This window comes from Nyctibius grandis, chromosome 13 (genome assembly GCF_013368605.1).
Source record: "Nyctibius grandis isolate bNycGra1 chromosome 13, bNycGra1.pri, whole genome shotgun sequence".
Classification (NCBI taxonomy): Eukaryota; Metazoa; Chordata; class Aves; order Nyctibiiformes; family Nyctibiidae; genus Nyctibius; species Nyctibius grandis.
In genome coordinates, this window is record NC_090670.1 from 11,046,199 (window position 1) to 11,072,335 (window position 26,137).

The 26,137-nt window shown below is 48.6% G+C and overlaps 1 protein-coding gene across 1 annotated transcript in view; it reads right to left on the minus strand.

The window, feature by feature from the left end:
- The window catches only part of LOC137669601 (gamma-aminobutyric acid receptor subunit alpha-3-like), a 71,850-nt gene that overhangs the window by 19,377 nt on the left and 26,336 nt on the right, over positions 1–26,137 (minus strand). Inside the window, exons 5-6 of the mRNA XM_068411759.1 lie at positions 12,436–12,503; positions 8,362–8,582 (exon numbers count right to left, since the gene is read on the minus strand). Coding sequence (XP_068267860.1) covers positions 8,362–8,582; positions 12,436–12,503 — 289 coding nt within the window. The remainder of the gene's footprint in view (positions 1–8,361; positions 8,583–12,435; positions 12,504–26,137) is intronic.

Sequence of the window (26,137 nt, forward strand, 5' to 3'; positions counted from 1 at the left end):
CCAGGTACCACTGTCCTGTCTCCACTGGGCACATCTACCCCACTGTGCCCCAGGAGCTACCCCACAGAGGGAAAAAACCCCCTATAAAAGCAACTCCCACAATCAGGACAGGTTCAGTCCTGATAAATGGCTCTTAGCTATTCAGCATCAGCAGGACATGGTCCCCGTACACCCCATGGGGATTACTTGCACTGAAGCCCTGAGGAGCTGGCTGTTGAGTCCCAAGGTCTCACAGCCCAGCCGTGGCTGATGCAATGCTCCATACTGTGGCTAGGTTAATCACAGCAGGTTTATTGGGTCTATGCAGGCTGACTCCAGCTCCATTAGAAGAGGCCAGTGGATACTTATAGAAAAGTACGAAACCTGGGTGAATTCAGAGCAAACCACTCCTTGCTGTCGTCTCCCAGCAGCCGGTGACTTATGGCTTCCATGATTCAGAGGCTGTATCCAGGCGATTGAGTGCACCAGAGATCAAGGATCTTTTCTGCTCTAAGTCTGCCAATCCTTTCTGAATCCATGTACATGGATAGTGACCATTATGTTCTTGTAGTAATCATTCTACTGACAAAGAGGTGATGATGACTGTCCTGCTTGCATTATGTCTGGCCCCAACTTGGCTTCCTCAGTCAATCCAAGAACCACTGTGTGGCCAATGTAACTTCCTTGGAAACAAATCACTCTTTCTGACTTGCTGATCTCTTCTTCACTGAATGTACCTGCTTTACACAAGAGAGAAGACCTGATCTTTAGGATTTCAACCAAGACTCACTAAAGTCAATGGAAAGACTGACAGTGATTTTGACAAGCCTACAAGCACATCATTGGAATGATTTTCTCTGGACACTCAAAGGCCACCATGAACAAATTGCTCATTTGCTCTGATGCCTCTCTTTTGTAAAACAGATGAAGATTAGGATTTCAAGAAGCAGGTATGAAAACCTGGCAGCAAGGTGTGGACTTGACAGCCTTGCTTCTCCTGTTCTGTTTCTTTTGTAATGCTTTCTTCTGTCAGCTCAAACTTCGCTTGGGGAGCTTCATGGTTGGCAAGCTTGTCAAGAATGTCCTCACAGATCTTACAATTCAATTCTTTCTGTGTCCTTTCCAACTGCAATGGACTTTTTGCTTCTAACATTTGTCACTGTCACTTGTGTAAAGGAAATGTTGATGCATTTCCCCTGTCTCCCTCAGCAGGCCACATAAGTCTTCCTTTTTACCTTCCTATTTCTTTGTTGGCTTCACTAATTACTTTATTCTTTCAAAAGGCTCTTAGCTGGGTGCTCCCAAAGTTGACTTTTACAAAAGACCTCTCCTCTGATCAGTGCTTTCCTTCTGACGTATCCTGAACTCCCCCACAAAAAACAGAAAGGCCTTTTTCATCCACTGTATTATTTGCAAGTCTTGGCTGTGATTAACAGCCCCTATGAATAAGGCTGAACGACTCAAAGGACTGCAGCTTGTGGGTCCGGTGGTTGAGTGCCATTTACAGCAGCCAGAAAGAGCCTCAGAGGGGGCCAGGATGGCAGCAAAGACCAGCTGGGCACAAGCTGGCCTTGGCCGTACCATCCTGCCCTCTCCAGGCCATGGCCAACAAGAGCAAGTGTTGTCAAGGGAAGGAGACAACTTTATACAGATGCTGGATGACTCCGTAGGTGTGTGGGAATGTAGCAATCACATTTTAAATCTAAAGTGTGTTTTATTAGCTAAGCCAGTAAACAACAACACAATAAATCCATCAACAAACCACTGAAAAAGCAACCTAATCTGCCATTTCTCCACCTACAAATGAAGGAGCTTTTAAGTCTCCTGAAATTAAATAAAAAAGAAAATGCCATATCACTCCAGTGAGATGAGTCTGGTTCAACAACTTCAGCCAGACAGGAGTCATCATGGTCACAGATAACACACGAAGGGAGTCAGCTTCCCTGACAAAGGGGGAAGCAATACAGGCATTCCCCCTCCTAGGTGCTCCCCCGTGCCTGAAACCTCTCCGCTTGCCCCCATGCATGCCGGGGTGTGCTGGCTCTCCGAGATGCTCTCCCCACGACCAGCGTGCATGCACTGCTGCTCACGCCTCTGCCCCCCGCATCCCTCGGCCATCTTTCACCCCCCTCCTGCAGCCTCTCTTGCACACACTCATCTTTCAGAGTGCTAATTAGCAGAGGTATTTAGGTGACCCGTGGAATCAATCAGCACTCAGGAGAGTGCCCACACTCCCCTCTCGCTCCCCGCTGCTGGCCTTCCCCACCACCTCCTGTTGCTAGCGAAGGACTTCTTCTCAGCACCATATGCTTTGCCTAATGAAACGTCAAAATGTCAGACTAAGAGGAATGTATCTCACTTCCCAGACAATTACCACTGCCTCTGCAGCATTTGGGTAAATGAGACTGTTGCAGAAATTCTCATCTTTGCCCCTTATCCTGGGCAAGGGAGCTTATGGCCAGATAGCCCCAGAGGTTTGCTTCATTGCTCTGATGCCCTGTTCAGGTCCAGACATCTGAGCCCTGAAATCTAATTATAAAGCCTAAACAGCACACGAAAAATAGCCAAGCTGCCAGCAATCACATAATCCAGCTGTTGTATCCTTTGGCTCACCTGTCCCAGGCCCTAGCAATAACTTACACAGAACTGTCTTGAAATCAAACCCCAAACTCCTCATGTTTTCTCTTCACTGTGCTGACACAATGGCACCAAAAATGGAAGATCCAGGAGACAAACCATGTTTTTCTCTTTAAAGTCATGGGAAGTCCTTTGAACTGCTCAACACAATGGCAAGAAGCGTGAATCAGGCTAAACATACTTCTCCCAGGGCTGACGGTACAACAAACCACTTCAGCTTCGTTCTCATGGTTACGGGGAGCTTAGCGAAGCCTTTGATGTGTCATTAGAGCCCCCGTCGTTACCTGCGTCGTGCTGCAGGATGAGCAAGAGTCTCAGTCCAATTTCTGGGACGCAAATGTAATAATCCCTTGGTGTACGTGTGGTACAAAAACATGACAGCACCCTGCACAGCAGAACCAACTTTGTTTATGCCAGGGATATTGCTTGAGTTTTGTCCTGATTTCTCCTCTAGCAGATTCATTAATAACCACAGTCAGGCCCAATAGTGTTTACGGTTTAGGCTGTGTGAGAATCTAGGTTATGTTTAATTGCTGAGGTTTGAGCTTGAAAGCCAAATTGCTTCTAGGATCTGAAAGCACTGAATTCACTTTGCATCTTCCTCCATCCCCCGGAGATTTCAGCCCATGATGGCAGAAATGCAGCGAGATAAGGTGATCGCTGAAGATTTCTCCCTCCTGGGACAGCTTCCTTACAAAAGTCTGCCTGCACAAAACCAAGCCTGGAAAATAGATCATTTCTGCCTTTGGATCCACTCTGGAATCTGTAAGGCGGGGAAAAGCAGGCTGTGCAACTCTCATCTCACCTATTCATCTGCTTGCGTGTTTAGCAGTCTAGCTTTGGTCTGCTCGGGTCCTTTTATGCTGTTGTCTAGGATCAGCCCTGATGTGGGCTGCAGCCGAACAGCTGCCAGTTCGTACTACCGAGAGGAGCTGGTGCTGGGATGTGCCAGCTGCTGCTCTTGCAGAAAGGAGAGTGATGGTTGCACCTCCATCATGTGGAAGGGCTCTGCAAGCTCCAGCCTACAGCTCTCACAAACTGCTCAGGGGTTAAAAAAAAAACAGGTAGTAAAGACAACCTGAAGCCTTTGCTGGGAGAGACACTATGAAGCTCTGTGATTTAAAAGCTCAAACCCCTGAGCATGCCGCAGTAGGTACAGGACTTGTTATCTGGTGTTCAACGGCCCCAGGAGGACTGCACATGTCCTGGGTGCCTTTGTACTCAGCTTTCCCTCATGTTCTGCCTCTACCTCACCTCACCCAGGACTTCACGTTGTCTTTAGCAGTACAGGTTCTTGAGGCAAAGTCTTTGGGCATGCAGCTGGCAGATAAAGAAAACGTCCTCTAAGTGTGTAACTTTAGCAGATACTGTCTGGGAACCACTCCAACAATAACCACACACACAATAACCATTACAAAGCCTCGACACACCACTCTGACAGTCCCTGTGAAGAGCAGGAGAGATCTTTAAAGCCTGGATTCACAAAGTTGAAGCCTGTCAGCACAGCATTAAGCTTTCACTATTTTCATATGCTTCAATGCCAGGAAGAACCAGAACATTATCTACGTGCCCCACACAATTCGAGCCAGAGGGTACATCCAGAGATTGCTGCAGCAGCTGAGTTTTTGTCTGTACCTTATGTAAACCCATGCACATTTCGCAGTTTGTTGTGCTCAGGTGTGGCACCAGAGCTTTGAGGCCCTGGCTGGGCTTTTGTGAACTACTTGGATCTAGGAGCTCCACGAACAAGACTACAGAGACAGGGCTACATAATAAAACTGTGTTCCCCGTGCCCTCTAAGGCAGCCAGAATAGCAGGGAAGAGGCAGAGGGATCAGTAATCCTGTCCCTTCCTCAGCAGCCAGGAGGGGAATAGAGAAATGCAATTTTGTGCTGTGGTCGCAAAGGCCACCTTGTCACCCAGGTGCCAAGGTCTGTTTGCACCGTGACGTTGCACTGATCCATGAGGAGGCTGTGCCGTGACTAAAGGAAATCTCTGGATGCTCAGCTGAAGCTGGTGTGCGACTCCTTGCAGCTCAGGTCAGTGATAAAGAGGCTCTCTCCAGGAGCTATAAATATTGTCACACAGGTGTAATTTTGCTCGATGCATGTGTCAGAGTTGCTGTTCCACCAGAGCAACTTCATCTGTAAATGTAAGCCTTGACTAAGAGAAGTTGGCTTTCACAGCAGGATAAATTGCAAGAGACATGCCTTTAATTGCACATCAGCAGAGCTGATCCCTCAAGGATACTGGCTGGTACAAGGGAAAGGAGTAGGATATATCTCAGGAGTCAAACTGCATGGCAATGTACCAGTCTAGACTGCGCCTGCAAGGGATCACCTGTGCCATCCTGCCAGTCCAGGGGAAATCTGGTGGAGGTCCAAACTCGCTCCCTAGTCAGCAGGACAGAGTGTGCCTCTTTGGGATTTGCACTTCGCTGGATGTCAGCTGCGTGGGGCTGAGATTGGCTTCATGGTCCCGCTCCTTCCTTTGAGAAGGACACATGTGCATGCCCCTGGGCATGGGGGAGTACAGTGAATGTGCCACTTGGACATAAAACATGACTGTCCTTCCAGCCCTTTCCTGGAAGGAGGTTTCAAAGCACTTAACAAGGGAGGGTGATACCATGATCATTTTATAGGGGAGTTGAGGTGTGAGTGCCTACACAGGTAGGACTTGGTCTCTGATCCTCAGCCTGATGTACAGTCCTAGACCACGCAGTCTGTGCCCCTGCATCTCTCTTTCTGAGCCCCCAGTCAAAAGACCCTGTGTGGCCCTGAGCAGGCACTTCCCTCAGCAGCAGGGAGAAGGGCAACCATCAGATGCACCAGAACAGACGTGCTGTCCTGGATGTGCTGAACTGCAAACGCAGAGGAGCTCTGCTTCGCCCCTGACACACTGTCCTGTGCAGTGGGCAATACTTTCCAGATGGCCATCTGGCCAGCTCTGACAATGTCTCCAGCATCAAGCTGGTCCAATACTGCCTGGAGCCCCACCAGGATAGCTTCACACACATCTGCACAGCAGCAATTTGTGCTGGATAAGGAAAAGACCTCCATGCACTACAGCTCCTGGTACTCTGCAATACAACATGTGACAAAAGGCCTCAAATTCAACCCTCAACCTTTGAGTATCTCTGAGTGGGCTCTTCACCTCTTGTAAAGCCTCAGAGGTACATTTAAGGGAGGGAGGAGCACATGCAAAAGGAGGTCCAGACTCTCCTTCATCCCCCCTTCTCTGGGAGACAGAGAAGCTGAAGGATGTGTTGAATTTATTTTAAAAATCCCATGACTCCATTTTCTTCAAGAAGTTCATTCCCAAGAGCCTCGTGATGCTGCCATCCTGGCACCTGCCCAGCCCTAAACAGAAAAGTAAATCCAATACTTTCTCAGTCACACAAGACTTGCTGAAGCTAATGGCTGTTCGCTGAATAAAGAAGTGAAATGATGTAAAAGCCCTGAAATTTAGTCCTTTTTTTCCTGTCTTATGCCAGTAGCTCCTATAATACTTTACAGTCAGACAATGACACAGACGGGGGGGAGTCTTAGTCATCCACATGCAGGTCAGAGAGCCAGGAGCAGAACCGAGCCCTTAAGTCAAGTTGGGCTTCTCCCTTCATTTACCCCATCTGCCTCAGTAACGTGAGATCACTGATGTGTGGAGACCTAAACCCCCAGGGCACTGGCAGGATTAGCTCATATCTGAGAACTGCTGCACAAAAGCAGAGCTTTGTTTATCAATGTAGGCTGTAAAACTTGCTGACACTATGTAGATTCACAGCCAGCTTAACTATGAAGAGATGAAATTCTGTCTGGTCCTCAAAAAACAGAGGTGAAACTGCAGCATCTCAGCACACAGAATCCAAAATGAAGCCTGTTATGAGTTAGGATCAGCTTGAAGACAGAGGCAGAGAAAATAATTTTTGAAAACAAAGATTTACACCTTTCCAAAACCAACTCAATACCTTTCCTGTGCATCTGTGAGTAGCTTGTTGTTTCATTTATAAGCCCATTTACCTCGGAAGGCAAATTAGTACATCAACCCCAGGTGGCAAACATTATTTATGTGGGTGAATAGCTTACAAGCATACAGGAATATCTGAGTAGTTCCGGAATGAACATACAATTAACCCAAAGGCATTTCTCTTCATGCTCTCCACCTTTTGCAGCTTGATGACAAATGTATGTACTAGGGCTGTTCTTGAGAAATCCAAAGATGACTGCCCATGCATGGCTCCCCAACAGTGACTTGTGTTTTAGAAGGAAGGCCCTAGTTGCTGGAACTCACTGTGGGGTTGCACAGGCTGTATCACTGCCTGGGGTCTCATGCTGCAGGGCTACCTCATGTTTGGGGCTCACACTGAGAGCTCAGCTGGGGACAACATGGGCTGGGTTAAACTGCGAACTTCCAATGGCCTCTCCAAAGCTGGCACCTCCAAAGCACAGTTTTTAATAAACTGGTGATTTTTTTTTGTAATGATGTGCATTGATTACATAGATTTTGATTTTTGATTCCATGAAGTAGGAAAAAACAAACCCACTGCTCTCAGAAGCAAGCTTGGGCTCATCAGACGTTTCAAATGGCTCCGGTGTGACATGCTGAACAAATCTAGATCTGTTCTCAAGCTGCTGGAGAATAACAAATTCTCCCATCCTCATGTTCCCCTGATAGTACTGGAAACCTGACTTCTTATCGCATCAGAGGTCAGGAACAAAATAAGTCGGGCGATGCACCAACTCCACAAACTATAGATCCCAACACTTCTATCTCATCACATAAAAGAAAAAAATCAACATGAATGACAAGAAAAAAAGCTACCTGTAAAACTGTGCTTAAGTTCAGGAACAGTGATGCTACATGTAGAATGGATTGAGAGCAGCCCTGAGGAGAAGGACTTGGGGGTGATGGTTGATGAGAAGCTCAACAGGAGCCGGCAATGTGCACTTGCAGCCCAGAAGGCCAACCGTATTCTGGGCTGCATCCAAAGCAGCGTGGCCAGCAGGTTGAGAGAGGTGATTCTGCCCCTCTACTCTGCTCTCGTGAGATCCCACCTGCAGTGCTGCGTTCAGCTCTGGGGCCCCCAACATAAGAAGGACATGGAGCTGTTGGAGCAAGTCCAGAGGAGGCCGCGAAGATGATCAGAGGGCTGGAGCACATCTCCTGTGAAGACAGGCTGACAGAGTTGGGGCTCTTCAGCCTGGAGAAGAGAAGGCTCCGGGCAGACCTTAGAGCACCTTCCAGTACCTGAAGGGGCTACAGGAAAGCGACAGAGGGACTTTTTACAAGGGCATGGAGTGATAGGACGAGGGGTAACAGTTTTATACTGAAAGAGGGTAGATTTAGATTAGATATTAGGAAGAAATTCTTTACTATGATGGTGGTGAGACACAGGTGCAGGTTGCCCAGAGAAGCTGTGGCTACCCCCTCCCTGGCAGTGTTCAAGGCCGGGTTGGATGGGGCTGTGAGCAGCCTGGTCTAGTGGAAGGTGTCCCTGCCCGTGGCAGGGGGTTGGAACTAGATGATCTTTAAGGTTCCTTCCAACCAAACTAAGGTCCCTTGCAACTATAATTCTATACATAGGTAGGAAACAAGGATAGCAGGGAAAGCAGCAGGGTAAGACTCAAGTGTGCTAACAGAGTCAGTGGAAGTCTGCACAAACCCTGCTGTAATGTACCCTGAGGTCCCATCCTTGCCTGCATTGGTACAGAGACCTGGAAGACCCTGGCCCAGGAGACACAAACTTACCTCATGGTATACAGGAGGGTGCCATTGTCCACCAGGCGCAGGAGCTTGTTGGGTGTTGTCATGTTATGGGCAACAGATTTCTTCCCATTGTGGAAGAAGGTATCAGGAGTCCAGATCTTACTGGCCAGCAGGTTGTTCAGGGGAAGTATTTTCATGGGACCATCAAACTTCAGCCTTTCATCTCTCCAGGATTGCCGGAAAAAGACATCAATAGTGTATTCCTTTGTGGAGAAAGGAGAGAAAAATAAGTCTTGTTTTACTCAGCAATTCATTGCAAATAAGCAGCTTCAAGAAATGGTAAATATCTTCAGTCCTTGAGTACACTGTGTTTTGACACACTTTGGTTGACATGAAGTGTGATGCAACAAGAAGTAGGGATTAATGGCAGTGGAGAAATCTGTGGAGGGTAGAGGGCATTTACCACATTTTGTATAATGACTTAAGTATGATGCCAAAATTTGCGTTTCAGTGTTTCTGACCACAGCAGACAAGCTACAACAGTGGCCAGTCCTGAGGTAGCCCTGCTGCACCACCACCTTTATCCAGATGTTTCAGGGGAGGGAACCATTGTGTGCAGCTACATGGGAATTTAAGAAGGCAAAAATAAAGTTCCAGGAGATGGGATTCAGCCAGGATACTGGTAATTATACCCCTGCTCATAAAGAAAATAAAGAAATAAAGTTTCATGACATTGTCTTAATGTTATTTTTTTCCCCAGGCCACCTCTAGAAAAGCATTGAATCAAGGTCCTCAGAAACTTGCATTACAAGATGATGTAACTTCTTTTGCTTCTTTTTACTTTTCCCTATTTTTTCCCTTTTTTAGTTTCTTTTTTTTTTCTTTTCTTCTTTCAGCTAGTGTAGAAACCCATTTCCTATGCCAAATTCCAGTTGGGGCTGTTAGAAGTTATCTCTTTGAAACCCTGCAGCCAGGGCCAGCTCCTCGCTCAGTGTGTGCAGCCTCAGAAACCACTTGACCAAGCAGCAAAGGCGCTACAGCTCCACAGCCACCCTGAGGCAAAATTAAACCCATCTGCCTGGTGCCTGGCATAAGGGACTACTGTTCCCTGTGACCTGAGCCACCCCATGTCCTCTGAGGGTCCATGTCACTTGAGGGAAAGTCTTCAGCCCATCAGCATGAGCTGCACCATTGCTCACCTCTACAACACACCTCCTCTTGATAATGAAGGATCTAATCAACTCACGAGGCTTTCAGAGAGAGACAGGGGCTTTGGAAAATCTGTCTGTCCCAGCTGTTCTTCCCCTGACGTTGCAGATTCATAGTCTTTATTTACGGGTTCCTGGAGGCTGCAGGACCAACTAAACTTATCACTGTGAGTGATTTCTTTCCTGCAGCTCTTCTCAGCAGCACTTAAAAGCTGCTGCGCATCAGTTTCCTATAGGTCATAGCAATTCCTATAGGTTTTGCAGCAGATGGCAGCTGAGTGAAAGCATCTTGGTAAAGAAATTAATCCCTGCTCCCTGGCCGCAGAGCCACTCCTGCTCAAATGTGAAGCTTCTGGAGCGTGGCTGGGGGAAGGAAAGAGAAGATCCTATGTTCCCTCAGGCTCTGCCCTGTACAAGATATTCTGCCCCTTCATGGAACCGATCTTCACTTTGTGGTTTTAAGCTCAGTAAAGGGATAAAACCAAAGGAATGAGCCTGTGTGCAGTCCCAGGAGGTAGGTTTGGGAAAAGTCCTTACCAGAAGAAGAGCTATCTTATTCAGAACTCCCTGTTCCTACTGAAAAAGCAAACAAAGAAGCAAAACTTTTATAACAACTTCCAAGGCCCTGTTTTTCTTCTTTTATGCTAAGGAATCATTCCCAAAGAAAAGAGAAATCATGTTCAGATTCTTCCCCTCTTTTCTATACTTCTTTCCATGAGACTACCATTCCCAAGTCACCCCTTCCAAGGAGCACACTTAGTTCTAAGTTATGCTCTTCTCCACCTTATAGAAGTGACTGAAAACATCAAGACTGAGTCTGTCTCCAGAGTCTGTCCACCAAAGCATAAAACTCCCTTGAACTTTTTTTTTTTTCAGTTTCCTGGGAACTAAGGCAAAGCTGCAAGAGCTCACTACTGAAGATTCAGGTGTATGTCAGGTCCTATCAGGCTCTACTTTCCAAACCAAACTGAAAGAGAGATTAGAAGTCCCTTGGAGCATCTCAGGGAAAAAGGTCTGCACGTCCTTCTCCACGCTTTGTAACCAGCTGCTCTCCTCCACTCTCCACAGCAGCTTTACCTGCCTCTCCTCCATCATCATAATTACAGTCTCTGTCTGCATCAAGATGCACAGGATCGGCTTTCCATCTCAGTGAGTAATTGGCTGTGGGAGGAACAGTAGCGAGATCACCAGGCAGATGCAAGCAGGGAAGGAGGGACTTCCCCACTCCCGAGATGAAAGGAACCACTGCAGAGGAGCAGGCTCTCCCCACGCTTCCTGAGGAGATGGGATTTCTCTCTCTCACGTTTCTGATTGCATTTATCACCAGAACGGCACGCTAAAACACATTCGCTATGCATTTGTAAAATACATGGAACTAAAGCATGCAAAGGGGAAATAATTTATTATTCTTTTGCTGTCTTCCTAATTTTAAACTCATTTTGTCAAATCACATTGCAGAGAATACCTTCCTCTTCTCAATACCTCATATTTCTTCTTCACAGTTCATTATACACACTCCCTTAATCAAATATGCTCCACCTTGGAAGTAATTATCAGATACTCCCCAGGGGCTAAGATTGCTGAATATATTATGGGTCTCCGCTGTGGTAGGAAAGCAAGCGAGACAGAGAGAGAACTCAAATGAGATTAATACTCTTGGCTACACTGACATCAAGTTAACTTCTAACCCTGGAAGGAGTGGTCTTTCCAAAGCAACACAGGGTTGCATGATGGGGTTAGCACCTCAATGAAACACAGCGAATTCATTCTTCCCGAACTCCTCTGCTTGCTAGCACAGGAGTGTCAGGGGGGCAGCTGAAGAGATGTTCATGGCCACGTGAGCACAGAAAATGAAGCCTTCCCAGCTCCAGAGGGGCTGTGAGAGCCGCAGAACGTTGCTCCTGCCTGACCCAGCTGGTGAGAGCAATGTCCGCTCCTTCTCCCAAAGTGGCCTCCCTCCAAGGCCAGGACTGCCCACCGCTGGTCTGGGCTATGCCAGCACCAGGTCACCTCTGGGACTGGATGCACAGGATGGTCTCGGTCCTCAATGCATGATCGTCCTCACGTGGTACCCTTGAAATGCTGAACAACCATCAACAGCCAACTCTTCTCTGTGTGCCTGGGTGCGTATGGAATATGAGCTGCAAGAAACGCTGTCGAGAAAGCTCACTATTAATTATGCTCCACAGTCCTGTTTTAATTAGAAGACAAACTGTTGTGGGAATACAAGCCTAAATTCAGACCTCAGGCCTTTTCATTAATAATTTTCCCTGAACATGTCAAAATATTGCAATCATTTCACTCTTCTTCTTTTTCCTCTTTTGCCTCCCTTCTTGTTCAAGCACTACAGACAGTTTGATGGTGAAACGTTTTCTTCTGGCACAGCCACCAAAACAGGCCAGATTCTGGCATCCTCCCCTCTTCAAAGGGAGCACCCTCCTTCCTCCACGCACAGTCAGGTCAAGGAAAGCTGGCTACCGTGAGGGTGTTTGTCAAGGCGTGTAATGGGTGGAACATGCTACATAACAGCTCCTGGTCCTGCGGGCAGACCTCTCCATTTCATTAGGTTGCACTTGCAGGAAAGAAAAAGACCCTAAGCCTGCATTGTGCTTGAGCGGTGCAAAGGCATTGACCCTCCAAGGCTGCATTAGCAATTGGTTTCTAAAAGCCCAAACACACCTGAGAAAAAATCCCTGTCTACCACCTGCACTGAGCTCCCCCAGGCCTGCAAGAAGATGATGAAGAGCACTTGTGCCCAGGCAGGCAGCTGGGATGCTTGCTCATGTTCTTGTCATTTAGGAAAATCCCACTTTTGCCCAGATTGTCCGGGGATGAAGGTGGGACACATCTTCTGCAGCTGCAGGAGAAGCCATCCCTCCCTGTGAGGCGACCAGCCAGTGGCACCTACCATATCTGTGTCCGAGACAGGGCCGAAACTCGTCACGTAAATGTCTGTCTTGACTTCAGTTACGCTGTCTGGGACAAAAAAAAGGGAAAAAAGCAATTAGAGAACTGAATTTGCTTGTACAGGGAAGGGTTTGGGTTTTGTTATGTGATGGTTTTTCCTCCCAGGTGCCTCCCTGGCAAGCCCTCAACAAGCCGGCATCGTGCTCTCTGCTGTGCCCTGAACAATGGCCGATTTTATCACTCTTAATTGGGTACATTAATCTCTGATGTAGCTCTGCTGCTTTCCACGCTTACACCGAGGATGAATATGTCTCGCACAGCCGGAAAATGCATATTTACAAAATGTATGTGGCTATGTGATACATAACGTGGTACAGATCCACACATTTTCAATACAGAGGTAAGCCCTGATGGTTCAAAACTCCTTTTAATCTGAAATCCCTTTGTGTCTCCCAGCCTGATAAACAGCCTAGCAATGTTCCACTAGTTTTAGGAAACCCTGGGTTTGTTCCAGCTTCAGGCTTATCTGTATGTAAAAAGAATCAATACTCTGATTGCCTTTTACTGCCATTGTGTTTGCTGTTCTCCTAAGTGCCTCGCTCCTGGTGAGCGGCTGCTCTCGCAGAGTTGCTGCTCGCCTGCATCCCACGCTCCCCTGCATCCCAGGCTGCGCCGCCCTCGTGGATGCTGAGCAGCAGCCTTGCTGCCCCAGCTAAACCACAGAGCCCCAGTTCCTGCCCCGAGCGCTAAAATCCAGGGTTAATCTTAATCACATGCCTTCAGGTAAAGACAAGCTGAAGTGCTCTGCAGAACGCAGCCACCAACAGGTATTATTCATGCTGAACAGCACATACAGCTCTTATTCTTGACTTCATTACAATTTCAGAATGTTTCCTAATTGAAATCTCTGCTGCTGTCCCAATTTGCAGGGAAATCAAGGCACGGTGATTTGCCAGATTCGTGGTCCTACGCTGTGCCCACTGTGTTGTACTGAAAAAATGATGGATGAGGTGCCTTGAGTTTAGCACTACGTTACCATAAATCCTCACCACTTCAGGGACAGATCATGCCACTGTGCTCCCTTTGTATGGAATTAGCTGGCTCAGAGCTGCCTTCCCAATGAAAGAACCAATTTAGAGCCCCAAAGAAGAGTTCATGTTTTATGTGTACTACCCCATTTTGGCCACTGCAGCAGCTTTGCAAGGGGTCTGGATGGCCCATTGCTCAATTCAGTTATGGAAACCCTTCTGTCCCCTGACAGCTATGTTGCAGTACTATGAAGCTTAGTTTTGTGCTTCAAAGTTTTGCATCTAAAAATAAGATAACGCATTCTGGCAGGGTTTTCTCTTAATAGCTAAAATATATGTATACGTGTCTTTAGCTGTTATGGCTGGAAAGCTTCTGACGCAGCCTGTGGCTGGTATTATTGTGCTATATATGTAACCCTTGATCTCGTCTTGATGCGATAAAAAGAAGGTTAAAGAGAAATATGTATGCGGTACACTTTCTGAAACACCCAGAAACCAACAAGACATCATCCTGAACAAAACGAGTTACTTCTGTAAGACTTAAAGGACTCAGGGTATTCTCTCTGTCTCCCTCCAAACAAGTCCCCAAATGAGATACACAGCAGAGAAGAACATTTAGTGAAGCGAGGCTCTTTGTGCTAACACATGCAGCGAGAAAAAGCTAATTATGTTTTAGAGAAAACACAAACTCTCTCTCTCCCCTTCCCTCCTCCCTTCTTGGCATTCAGTTTGCCCAAGATAAATGATTTACAGCCATGGTTATCAGATCAGGATCCATGGCCGCCCACGGCCAGAGAAGCCAGTCCTTGGGACGTGCAGAATGAATTGTTGCCTGCACCTGAGGGGGCAGAGGGACAGGGGTACATGACAGGACCCATGCTTTACAATGTGATCCTCAGGGTCCAAGCACGAGGGAAGGGATTCAGGAAGCAATGAGCAGGTAAAAAGGCAGAACAGTTTTGGACACCTTTTATACGATCCTGCTATCTTTACATGAGCCTTTATGCCCTCATCATGCTGTAACCTGGGTGTCACAGAGCTCCAGAGGCCCCTTCCCGTCCCTTCAGTGTACTGGCAAACACAATCAAAGGTAATGACATTAATAAATGCCATTAATTTATTAATATTAATAGATTATTAATATCAACAATTAATTACAGCCCGTGTCTGAAGAGGATCCCGCATTTCCAGACTGCCTTCATACCCCTCAGGCCAGGCCACGTGAACCTGCCAAACTCTGTGGGAGCCCTTTGTGCCTGCAAGGCAGCGCCTGGTGCAGGGACGAGCTGGAGGGGCTGGCTCGGTTGCTGGTTTATTGATGTCCCCCAGCGCTTAGAAAAACAGGCTCCCTGCACCTCTCATGGCAAAAGCCAAATTGAACTTTCCCTGTTAATATGTGCTCCTAAGGGCAGGATTTGGCTGGGATCGGGAGGGATTTCTGAAATTAAATCACTACTACACAAGCAAGGATTTCAGCAGAGCTCGGCAATCCAGAGACAAGTAAAACACCAGCAGAACAGTGAGGTCCAGCCTCGGAGATTCACTTCCTTCGTGATCCTACAGCCCAAGAGCATCTGCACTGCCTGCAGCCCTGACCGAGCTCATCAGCTCTGTGATGGTGAGACCTTCTCCTCCAGAGAAATCAGGAGCTACTCAGCCAGCCACCCCCCTCCTTACCCTCACACCTACCCACCCTGAGCCTGAACAAGAAGAAACTGCATCTACTTTTGCAGCAAGAGAAAGCTGAGAGAGGAGCATCTCCTGCCCCTGCTCAAAGACATGGCAGGGAAATCTTTATCTTCTCAATCCGCAGACACACTCACACTGCAGCTTGGCTGTCTTGCCCAGTTCTCACCAAAGATCTAATAATTAAGGACTGTACTGTAGAGGGTTAGGCACTTTCCCTAGGCCTGTTGCAGAACAATAATTGGCATTTTTCCTTTCCTAGCATCATCCTTCCCTATAACTCAAAGTTTTTTTACATGCACAAGTGAGTTGAGCATTCAAGCCTGCTGAGGTGGCAGGCAGATGCTGCCAGTCCTGTTTTATAGTTGGGGAAACAAAAAAAGGAGAGACTTGGTTCAGGTAGGAAGCCAGAGCGGGGCAAGGACTAGAGCCCAGCTCCGGCTGTCCTGGAGAACGGCGTGGGCTAGTGCACTGGTGCCCAGCGGAGGGCTGGGTATTACTCTTGGCACACTGCATTGCTGAGCCTCACCGTGCCCCAAGCTGCTGCCACCTGGGCACTGGGAAAGCAAAAAAAGACCCTGAAGCAGTCCTGAAAGTAGAAGAGCAAGAGATTTTTCAGGTTCAACATTTGAACAATAGCAGAATTTAGAGACCAGAGTGTTGTGCCATGTTCCCACGCCATTTGTTTGAGGGCTTTTCCCATTTATAGGCTCAGCTTATTCCCAAGCTTCAGCACAACTGTTTCTAAAGCCATCTGGAGCAAGTGTGTGAGCAGGAACAAGGCATTGCAGGTCGATCAGAGCTGCCTCTTCTCCCCCACCGTCCAAAGCCCTATCCCTGCCTGCCAGGCAATGCTGCCTTGCTCCTGCCTGCAGAAATCCCCCACAGCTGGGCAGATCTGCAATGCAAATGTAAAACAAAAGCTCTAACATCCCTTCCCACGGTGTTACCATGGCACTCCCTACACCTGCCTGCTCTTTAAAAGCTGCCCCTCTCCTTCTCCAAGAATTTGCTATGCCAGATCTAGCTGCTTGTGCAGGCGATAAACACCCCTATTAGCTCTGCGTGGACCCTGCCACCCCAGCCCCACGCCAGCAGGGTGGGGTGCTTCCCTTGCATATGCAGAAGGTGTAAAGCAGCAGTGGATGCTGCTGAGGTGCTTCAGGGTTTCCATTTCCCTCACCCTCCCCTGGCCCCCCTCCAAGTCCCCATGCCCCATCTTCCTGGCCCCAGCTCCGGGCACACACCCTCCCCTTCCCACAATCTCCCTTTAAAGCGACTCCCTGGGCCTGCGAGGAGAGAGCTATTATTTACAAAATGACGGAGTGCTATTTTTACTTGCTTCTTGGAAGCACCAGGAGCAGCAGCAGAGCTGGAATACAAATTACGCTGCCTCGCTGCCTCTCCGATTGTAGGGCTGCCTCTACAAGTGATTACGGGAGGTGGGGGGCACATGGGGCTGAGGAGGCTCTTATTAAACATCCCGCTGCACTCATCAAGTGCTGTTTATTTAAGAATCTCCACCGTAATAAAATCGACTTGGCCGGTTGTGTTTCAGCTCTTGAGGTTTGCGGATGTGCTGAACACAGTCACGTTTCCCAGGCAGGGGTTCCCAGAGGCTATGCCGCAAGCTGGCAGAAATGATGTGCCTGCATCTGAGCGCCGGAGGCTCCCAAACGATGTGCGCTACTAAAACGGGGGCAAAGCCACTGTGGCTTCATGCAGGGGATTCCTGGCTGCTGCGCTGACGTCAGGGAGGCTGCACAGCCTTATCGCAGAGATAAGCTGGATAAGGGAGGGGATGGGGACCTCCTCGAGTCTGTGCTCCATGTGGCAGTGCTCCAGCTCTGCCCCAGGGCTGTGCTGGGACCTAATGAGCTTGGAGGTGACAAGCCTGTACTGGTGTTTCTGTGCTTGATGGCATGGCTGAGACTAGAAAGGAGGACAGTGCTGTTCAGGCTCTGCTGCACCCAGGGGGTACAAACCCTCAATCTGCTCCAGGACAGCTCCTGGAGGCAGATGTTTATGCACTGAGCTTCCTACGAACTACTCTGGACTCCAGCCAGCCCAATATCCCATTTCCAACCGTGATCACAACCTAAAAAGTGCAGTAACAAGCTGATAATGCCCCTTAACACCCTCCTAGACTGCAACCGCATTTAGCCTCAGCTCAAGAATTTCTCAGCTTGATGACATCCCCTTATTCAGTGATCCTCTTCTAAGGACCTGTCCAGTGTCCCCTCAAACGCACAAAATCCTCTGGGAAGGACTCCCACCAGCCTGCGGTGAGGGCAGTGTCACCACGAAAAGAGAGGGGATGCTGTGTAGCTCTCTCCCACATCAGGTAAGCCAAAGTGAGCACGCTGGACAGGATGGTGCTTTACAGCTAACCCAGCATCTCTGGGAACGGGAACACAAGAAGCCAGTTTGTGCTACCAACTTCCACCTCATGCCTTCTCCCAAATCCTTGCCATGCCAATTAATAAGCAGCAGAAGGTAACTTTTGCAGCTGCACATAGAAGTTTTTTGTGTGTTTCATTCTTTGTTTTCTCAGCCTCTCACTACAGGGATTTAATTTTCCTTCCAGTTTTCACCTCTGGAACAAAGGAGGCTTCCATGACCTTTGCCACAAGCCCCATGAGCCCACTGGAGCTGAGCTGCATCACAACCTAAGGCAGCACTTGGGTTTGGAGGCAGCACGCTGCAGCCCCCAGCCAGAAACTCCACCCTTGGGTCCCTCCTCTCGCTCTGACCACTTCAGTCTCATCACACCAGGGCTGCTGCCCTGGCCAGTTCCTGCCTGGGTTTTTTAAACGGCCTTTTAACCTGTGGTGCTGCCTTGTTTTGGGAAGTAGGAGCTGAGTTGTGTCTCAGAATCAATCACAGAATCACAGAATCAATCAGGTTGGAAGAGACCTCTGGGATCATCGAGTCTAACCATTGCCCTGACACCACCATGTCAACTAGACCATGGCACTAAGTGCCATGTCCAGGCTTTTCTTAAACACATGCAGAGATGCTGACTCCACCACCTACCTGGGCAGCCCGTTCCAATGTCTAATGACCCTTTCTGAGAAGAAATTCTTCCTAATGTCCAACCTGAACCTCCCCTGGCGAAGCTTGAGGCTGTGTCCTCTTGTCCTATCGCTAGTTGCCTGGAAGAAGAGGCCGACTCCCACTCCGCTACAACCTCCCTTCAGGTAGTTGTAGACTGCAATAAGGTCACCTCTGAGCCTCCTCTTCTCCAGGCTAAACAATCCCTCCAGATCCTTCACCAGCTTGGTCGCCCTCCTCTGGACTCGCTCCAACACCTCAACATCTTTCTTGAAGTGCAGGGCTCACAACTGGACACAGTATTCAAGGTGCGGCCTCACCAGTGCACAGAGTACTCACCAGAGTACAGAGGTACAGTCTCCTTTCCGTAAGAACAGAGGCATTGAAGAAGGAAGGGCACATCTCTGGATGGCATGGCATGGGGTACCCTCTCTGTGACTTCGCCCTCGGGACTGCCATGCCAGTACTGGGAGAGGACAGTGAAGCACAAGCAGAGGGGTAGGTGCCCAAGGGGAGAGGGTAACTTTGCTTCTCCCTACAACCTTCCTTGCAAGAGCTGCAGGAATGGAGACGTGACATCTTCTACATCACCAACCACACACAATAAACCCCTGATGTAGCCTTCATTGCTGCTCTCCTGCTGAGGGGCAAGGAAGACTCTCCCGCATACATTAGAGATGCTTCTCTTGCATTTTTTGCTAGGGAGCTCCGGAACAGCAGCACAGAAGGAAACATTTCACTGAACATTGCAGTGCTGTTAATGCCTCCTAGGCTTGTCCAGCCCAGCCACGGGATAAAGCTGACTCCAAGGACATAGGACAGAGCATCTGCCACCCAAAGGCCACAAAGCAGCATGAGCTATTGCTAATGTCAGGACCACAAACATCTCTACTGCACCTGGGATGCTTTCACACCAAGTATCCCGGGAGCAGAGGCTGTGCACGGGTCAGCAGGGGAAGGCTGGGGAACAGAGATGGCAAAAAAACAAGAAGGTACTGGCATTTCCTCCAGCATCTGTGAACAGGAGAGCAGAGCTGGAGCACAGAAAGATCTGGCAGCTCTCAGTTGCCGCTCCTTCTGTCTCCTCAATTGATTTTTGACTTGGGGATCTTAGACAACATATAGAGAGGTCACAGTCAACCTCTTCAAATTCCCAGTCCCAAAGTCAAAGTACATATTTTCAGATGTTGCTTGGCTGGTTTAGTGCCTCAGGATCCTTGATTACAAAGTTACTTGTTCAGAAGCAAAAGCCAAGTCTCATATTGCAGACATTCACCCAAGTCTGGTAAGTTCAGCCTGGGTATCTTTCCCAAAAGTGGATGGGAATGTGCACATGTTCTTCTTCTTCGAAGAATAACCCAGAACATACCTAGGGTGTCTTGGTCCTGTCAGCAGCCTTCCTTACATAGGAATAAATTGGAACCGCCTCCATATAGAAGACTTATATAGAATTATATAGAATTGAAACAGTTGAAATCGGTAAGAAGCAAAGGCTTCTGGCAGCACACCACCCAGCCTAGAGAAGTCAATGCCGAGCAGCAGTGATCATGGCCAAGAGTGTCACCAGAAGGGCTGGCAGCTTGCCCAAACCTTTGCAGGCCAGACAGAGCTTAACAGTGACATCAGGTTTAATTCCCCAAACTACCAAAACACCAACACATCTCCAGGAAAACTCATTTGGGCAGAAGCTGAGACCTTGGCCACTTTTTGTCTATGGGGGAGGATAACCCCAGAGGTAGGGCAGCCCACCCAGACCTGACACCTTCTGATGGCATTTGCCTCTCTCTAGTGAACATAAAGACGAGGACGACCAGCGTCCCAGGGATGAAGGCTGGCCTTAGCCTCATGCTCCCACCTGGGACAAACACAGTTAAAGATGACGGGATGCTCATCCACTGCAAAGTGGGTCAGCCAAGGACTTGAACACCAGGAAAATTGTACTCCAACAGATTAACCACACAGCAAGGAAAGAAACAATATAAATGTCTGAAACAAATGTCTTAGCCAAAGCAGGGGTGAGTAAAAGCCTGCAGGGGATTGCCAACGAGACCTTTGGATCAGATCCGTACCTAGCTCTGCCTGTGTGTCACGAACTATTTGTCTAATGCAGTTTTGCTCGGCTATTTGCTCGCTTACAGAAGTGGTTGCCCCATCTCACTCGTAAAGCTGAAACAACTCAGTGTGTGTAACAGATCTGACCCCCTCGGTTACACTCCCAGTGACTTATGATCAAAAAGGCATCATATTTATACAGGAAACAAGGCTATCTGCTGCTCTCCATGAAAGCATCAAGCCTGTCCCTCCCATCCCGGGGTGCTGAGGCACCTTTTCACAGGGGTTGGCTTATCACACACCACTGCTTCTCAGGTCCCCTGGGACTGCCAGCGTTTGCTGCACAGCCAGTTCCCAAGGAGCTGCTCTGTGAGCCGCCGTGATTAATCACTACCTGCTCTCTGATCTGATAGCACATCACTGTCTACAATCGCATGTCCTCCAGCCAGACTAGAGAGAAGTCATTGAATCTGTAACACAGATACACATGTGGTATCACTTCCAGCTGTGCTCTCTCTCCTTTTCTCCCCGCAACTTGGATATTTCAGCATCGGGTGAGCAAGAAGTTCAAAAGAATTTCAGGGGCTCTCTCAAGATACAGCTGACAACAAAACCACGCACACAAGATGAGAGAGACCAGCATGGACTACAATTATACATGCTTAATTTTTCAGTCCCAATGAAGTGAGATGATGCCTGTCAAATCCCTCAAAAAGACAGCCTGCTGCCCTGGCTCTCTTAAGAGGGCCAGGGAGAGCTGATGCAATGAAAAGATTTATTCCCTGTCTCACATAGCAAGCCGCATATGCAGCTTTCCAACACGGCTGCATCCAGTGTCCTCTGCAGGAACAAGATGCAGGACCATGATGCAGGACATGAAGTGACCCAGTTACCACTTGAGCATGGTTTATCTAGGATTATATGGCACACCATAATGCCTAGATGGATGTCTAATTCCCAGGAGATCCCTGGGGCACAACCCACCCAGGGCACAGACTCCTGGGTTATGTAGGGAAGATCAGCTCAGTTCTTGGAAGAGAAATCCCTAAGCAGTCTCCAATGCACTATAAGTGGGCTCGTGGCTCTGACCCAGGGCCTGAGCTCTCTCCACACCTACATAACACATTGCTATGGAGTTTGGATCAAGGCATAACTACTGCTTAAAGCAGAGGAGTCAGGCACACCTTGGTTCCTCCTTGCCTCCATGTGTGCAGGGAGCCAGTGTCCCAGCACAGTGCTGAGGGCATATTAGGGCATCTGCTTGTCGCTTTTGGGTGGAAACTGCACTCCCTCCCTAGCACCTTCATGTGAATAAACAGCACAGGGTTAGCCCAGTTTTCAGGTCTGAACTGCTGCACAGAGCATGCTACACTGCCCCTTTGTCTCAGCACACACACCTGTCGCAGTGGGTAAGTCCATGTGTTGCTGTAGAAGGTGCTATAGGGATTTCACATTCTCCCACGCTGGAGAAAGGTGTTTTCTCACATTTACCAAGAATGGGGGATACAGGTCAGAGCTCTATCCAGCAGAACAGCCTAGCAGAGATGTTGCGAACAAACCTGCTTTCCCGCAGTCAGCTTTTCCTGCCTGTTTTTTCCAATGCCTAACACCAGTTGATCCCATCCGGTAACCTCTCTCTACTTTGGGTCTTTTTCCACTCAGCTGCATAATTCCACAAATCTTGCAGAGACTTAAAACCTCTGAGATATCTACCCTTCTGTCAGGTTTTGTTCAGATCAGGCAACAGGCTCAAAAGCTTTTAGAAGACAAAAAGGAAGAAAAGAAGATGTGATAAGCCTACTCCATTAGGAGCCCAGGCAAAAACTACCACAAGACTCAACAGAACTATGCATTTGGCTCATGTAGTTTAATTTAACTTTCCCTCATTGCCCTGTGCAGGCTGCACACACACGTCTTCTTATTACTGCATTAAGTGACATAAAATACAGATTCCAGAGGTTTAGAATCAGGACGTGGTGCAAGTTATTGATAGACATAAAGTCCAGGAGGCATAGAAGAGAGAGTCAGAAAGAAGAGAGTCAGAAGCAGCAACTGCTAGAGGATGTGCAGTCATGGAGGCTTTACACACACCCCTCATTCTCACACGTACAAACAGAGACTACAAATTAGTTGAGCTATTTTTGCTACAGACAGAAAAAGACGGAATGAACAAAGCTACTGTAGTTACTATTTTAAGGGCTTAGGACACCCTCGGATGCTATGAAGACAGAGGAGGAATACGTATGTATGAGCAGGCTTTTAGAGGTTCTACAGTGCTTTGAGACCCTTTGAGATGCTACATAAACATGTTTGTTATATATCAAAAATACAATGAGAAAATGTGTGAATATACATTAGCATGCATAATTTAACAGATTCAGTATTAAAGTCTGTCCTTGATGGCTAAGCCAGAGGCGCTTGGGGAAGGGAATCCCTGCCAGTCTGGCAAACCTCTCCATGTTACCTGCAAAACATCTGTGTTTCATTTTGGGCCTGCCTGCCTGAGCTCATCTTCAGTTAATTTCCCTCTTTAGGGGTCAATGACGATGTTCGTGTTGACCATATCAAGGGATCTTGGTGAACAGCACCCTCAGGGACAGACTGCAGCAGGTCCCGTGCCCCAGTACTGCGGATGAATTGCACATACACAGGAGAAGGCACCGGAACAAAGCAGGCACCGGGCTGCTACCTCTGCTGTATCCCTTCACACATCGTATAACTGAGCTGGGAGAGTCAGTCATTAGTCCAGGCTTATCCAGAACCTGCATGGACACAGCGTACCTCCATCAGGCCAGCTTGCAGACTGGCCCCAGCAGGTTGGCCCTTATGTCCTTCCTAAAAACACTGAATCTTTTGTTAACTCATTCTCAGCAAGTCTTTCTTTAACAGAAATCATCAACACCCAACAGGCCACTCACATGCTTGAAGAGGAGCTGCAAAAACTGCAGATCAGTGCCAGTAAAATCCTCAGGCATTTGTAAAGCACTTACTGAGCTCTGTAATTCATCAGAGCTCAAGGCCGATGCCCAGGAAAAAGTAAGCACAAGGGTGCAATACAAACCTGCTATTTCTAACCTGATAATCATTGATACATAGAAAACAACTGGAAAGACTGGAAAGCCAGAAAGCAAGCAGCGAAATGCAAGAAAAATCAAGAGACACACTGCATTGCATAATTTTAAGTCATTGCAGAGAGAGAATAAACAAGATGTCTCAGTCAAGTGTGTGGGGTTTGCAGGCCGAGCTTCTGAGCTCCAGCCCCACCATTGGTGCTAATCTGCACTATGGCACTGAGCATGCAATGCAGTTCTGCTGTGCTCAGTTTCCCCATCTGCCTTTTAGCCTCAGTGGTGCCTCCCCATGCCTCTGGCTGTATCTTGCTCCAGGTTGCTCTGCAGGCTGAGGATTGCCAGACCACACGATGGACTGTAGTGTGTAAAAAAGAAACAAAAGAAAAAGAAAGTGGCTCCTGGGGCTTGCTGTATAGCTGAGAGGATGAGTCCATTTAATTCTCAAGCCTGTCCCCTGAGGGCAACGCCAGGTACTGAGGCGAAGACACAAGAAAACCATAGCAGGGAGCAACACAGTAATTTGCACTCTGGTTCCCTTATCTCCTCCGTTAGCAACTGGCTGGCATTTCTTCAGCGGGAGAACTTAATCAGCTCCTGCCATGGTGTGCCTTTGGTGACACTTCCAGCATCCTCCACCATCACCCCCAGAGCAACGCAGGACAGACGCTTTCCCTTCCTCACGCACCCAATGTTGTCTTTGCCCGTGTGACTGCTGGGCTGTGCTCAGAGCCAAGGTCTCCTCTGAGCTGTCTCTCCCCCGTCACGCACAGGTCACTGGGCTGTACGGTTACTGCTCATTTAGTTTGCAGCAAAGCCCAATACATCGTACAAATAAATTTATTTAATTGCCATTGCCTGCACTGGTCAGCTCAGCATTTCCTCTGGTGCTGAAGCCCTGTGGCCACAGCACCGCACGCTCTCCTCGCCTCCTGGGCTCACCCAGCTCCCCGCGTCACCTCTGCACACGCTGCTTGCCAACACACCAAGAAATGCATTTTTAGACGTTTTTAGACCAAGAATGCATGTTTAGACAGCACAGACTGCGAGTCCACCTCTGCCCAAGCAGAAATAACTCATCCTGTGTTTGCTGTCCCACACTTGCAAGGATAAACAGAGAGTCTCCAAAGCGCAAGATAAATCCCAGACGTGCACATGCCCCCTCATCAACATCGCCCTCGCCTGGCTCCCCCGTGCTTCCCAAGGAAGTTCCTTGCTGGGCCAACGTGGCCAGCAAACCCTGGAGCAGCTGGGTGATCCACACGTGCGCGAGACAGGCTTATTTGTGTGCTCGGGCTGTTGTTCAATGCCCAAGTGAGCAAAACGCTTTCAGAGGAAATTCTTTTATGGCTCTAAATCTTTCCCCTCCCCAGCACTGTTCAGGCACCAGCACTGTCTGTCCCATGGACAGGAAGGCTTTTAATCACAGTTACTCACAAAAATTCGGCAACAAATACTGAATTTTCAGTTCTGCCCCGCTACATGAATTACAACATGCTGCATAATACTTCGATACTCCCACCAGAGACAAGCAGGAGGGCAGATGCCTCCAGATGTAATTTTTAATTTTCCTTTGCTGGGGATAATGTTTTCTTGTCCTAGCGACGTGCATTCAAAGCGTTCCCGTTCCCATGGCAACTCTCTGCTTCCACTGGAGATGCCATTTTTCATGCCATCCCTTCAGAATCAGACATCTCGTAGCAGAAGTTTTGAAGAAATGTCTCTCTTAAATATATATTTTATTAGAGACAGTGCCTGTGAGTGTGCTTTATTGACACGTTTCTTAGGCGGACTCAGAGCCTACCGAGGAGAAAGCTGTCTCCAGAAAATATGCTGGCTGCTAGTCTGCCTTTTCTCAGCTTCTGTTTTTCAACCAGAACTCTCCCCTCTTTTCTGCCACACACATATTAGCCAGCACCTGCTCCTTTTTTTTTTTTTTTTAATTCCTTTCTGTTCCCATCACTCTTCTCCATGCCCAGTCTCTGCCCAGCTCCCCGGTAATGCAGGCACAGCAGGGGAGTGCCCAACCAATTCATAGAATCATAGAATGGTTTGGGTTGGAAGGGACCTTAAAGATCATCTAGTTCCAACCCCCCTGCCATGGGCAGGGACACCTTCCACTAGACCAGGCTGCTCACAGCCCCATCCAACCCGGCCTTGAACACTGCCAGGGAGGGGGCACCCACAGCTTCTCTGGGCAGCCTGGGCCAGTGTCTCACCACCCTCACAGGAAAGAATTTCTTCCTAATATCTAACCTAAATCTACCCTCTTTCAGTTTAAAACCATTCCCCCTCGTCAGTACATGCTGGAAGTATCTGCACCCGCTCACTGCCGGCTGGCACGGGTGCTGCCGGGGGACCCCCTCTTCTCCTGCAGGCAGAGAGCCATCACCGGCCTCATTATATATTTGCATGCAGAGAAAAACCCAAAGTACTACAAAATAGAGACCACTACAAGAGCCCTTCGGCCTCGGAGGGCAGCATCAGGAGCATCTGCACCATCTCCGCCCCTGGCTGCTCTCCCTGTGCCATCTGACCGCAGCCCGCTGGGCACCCCTGGGAAGAGGCGAGCATCTCAGAGCACCGATCCTGCTCCCCAGCACATGAGCCTGCGCATGGGGCCCCCACACTGGCCAGGGGAAGGGTTCGTGCCCCAGGTCTTGGTTATTTGATGCCACTCGGGCACCCCTGTTGCAGCGGTTCACAGCGTTGTGGTACCCCTCTGGGCTCCACGGGTGTGGAGCTGGGGGATGCTGAGACAGAGCCACCTCCCTGCCTAACACTTCGCCTTCCTTACCGCACCAAGGCACACCTC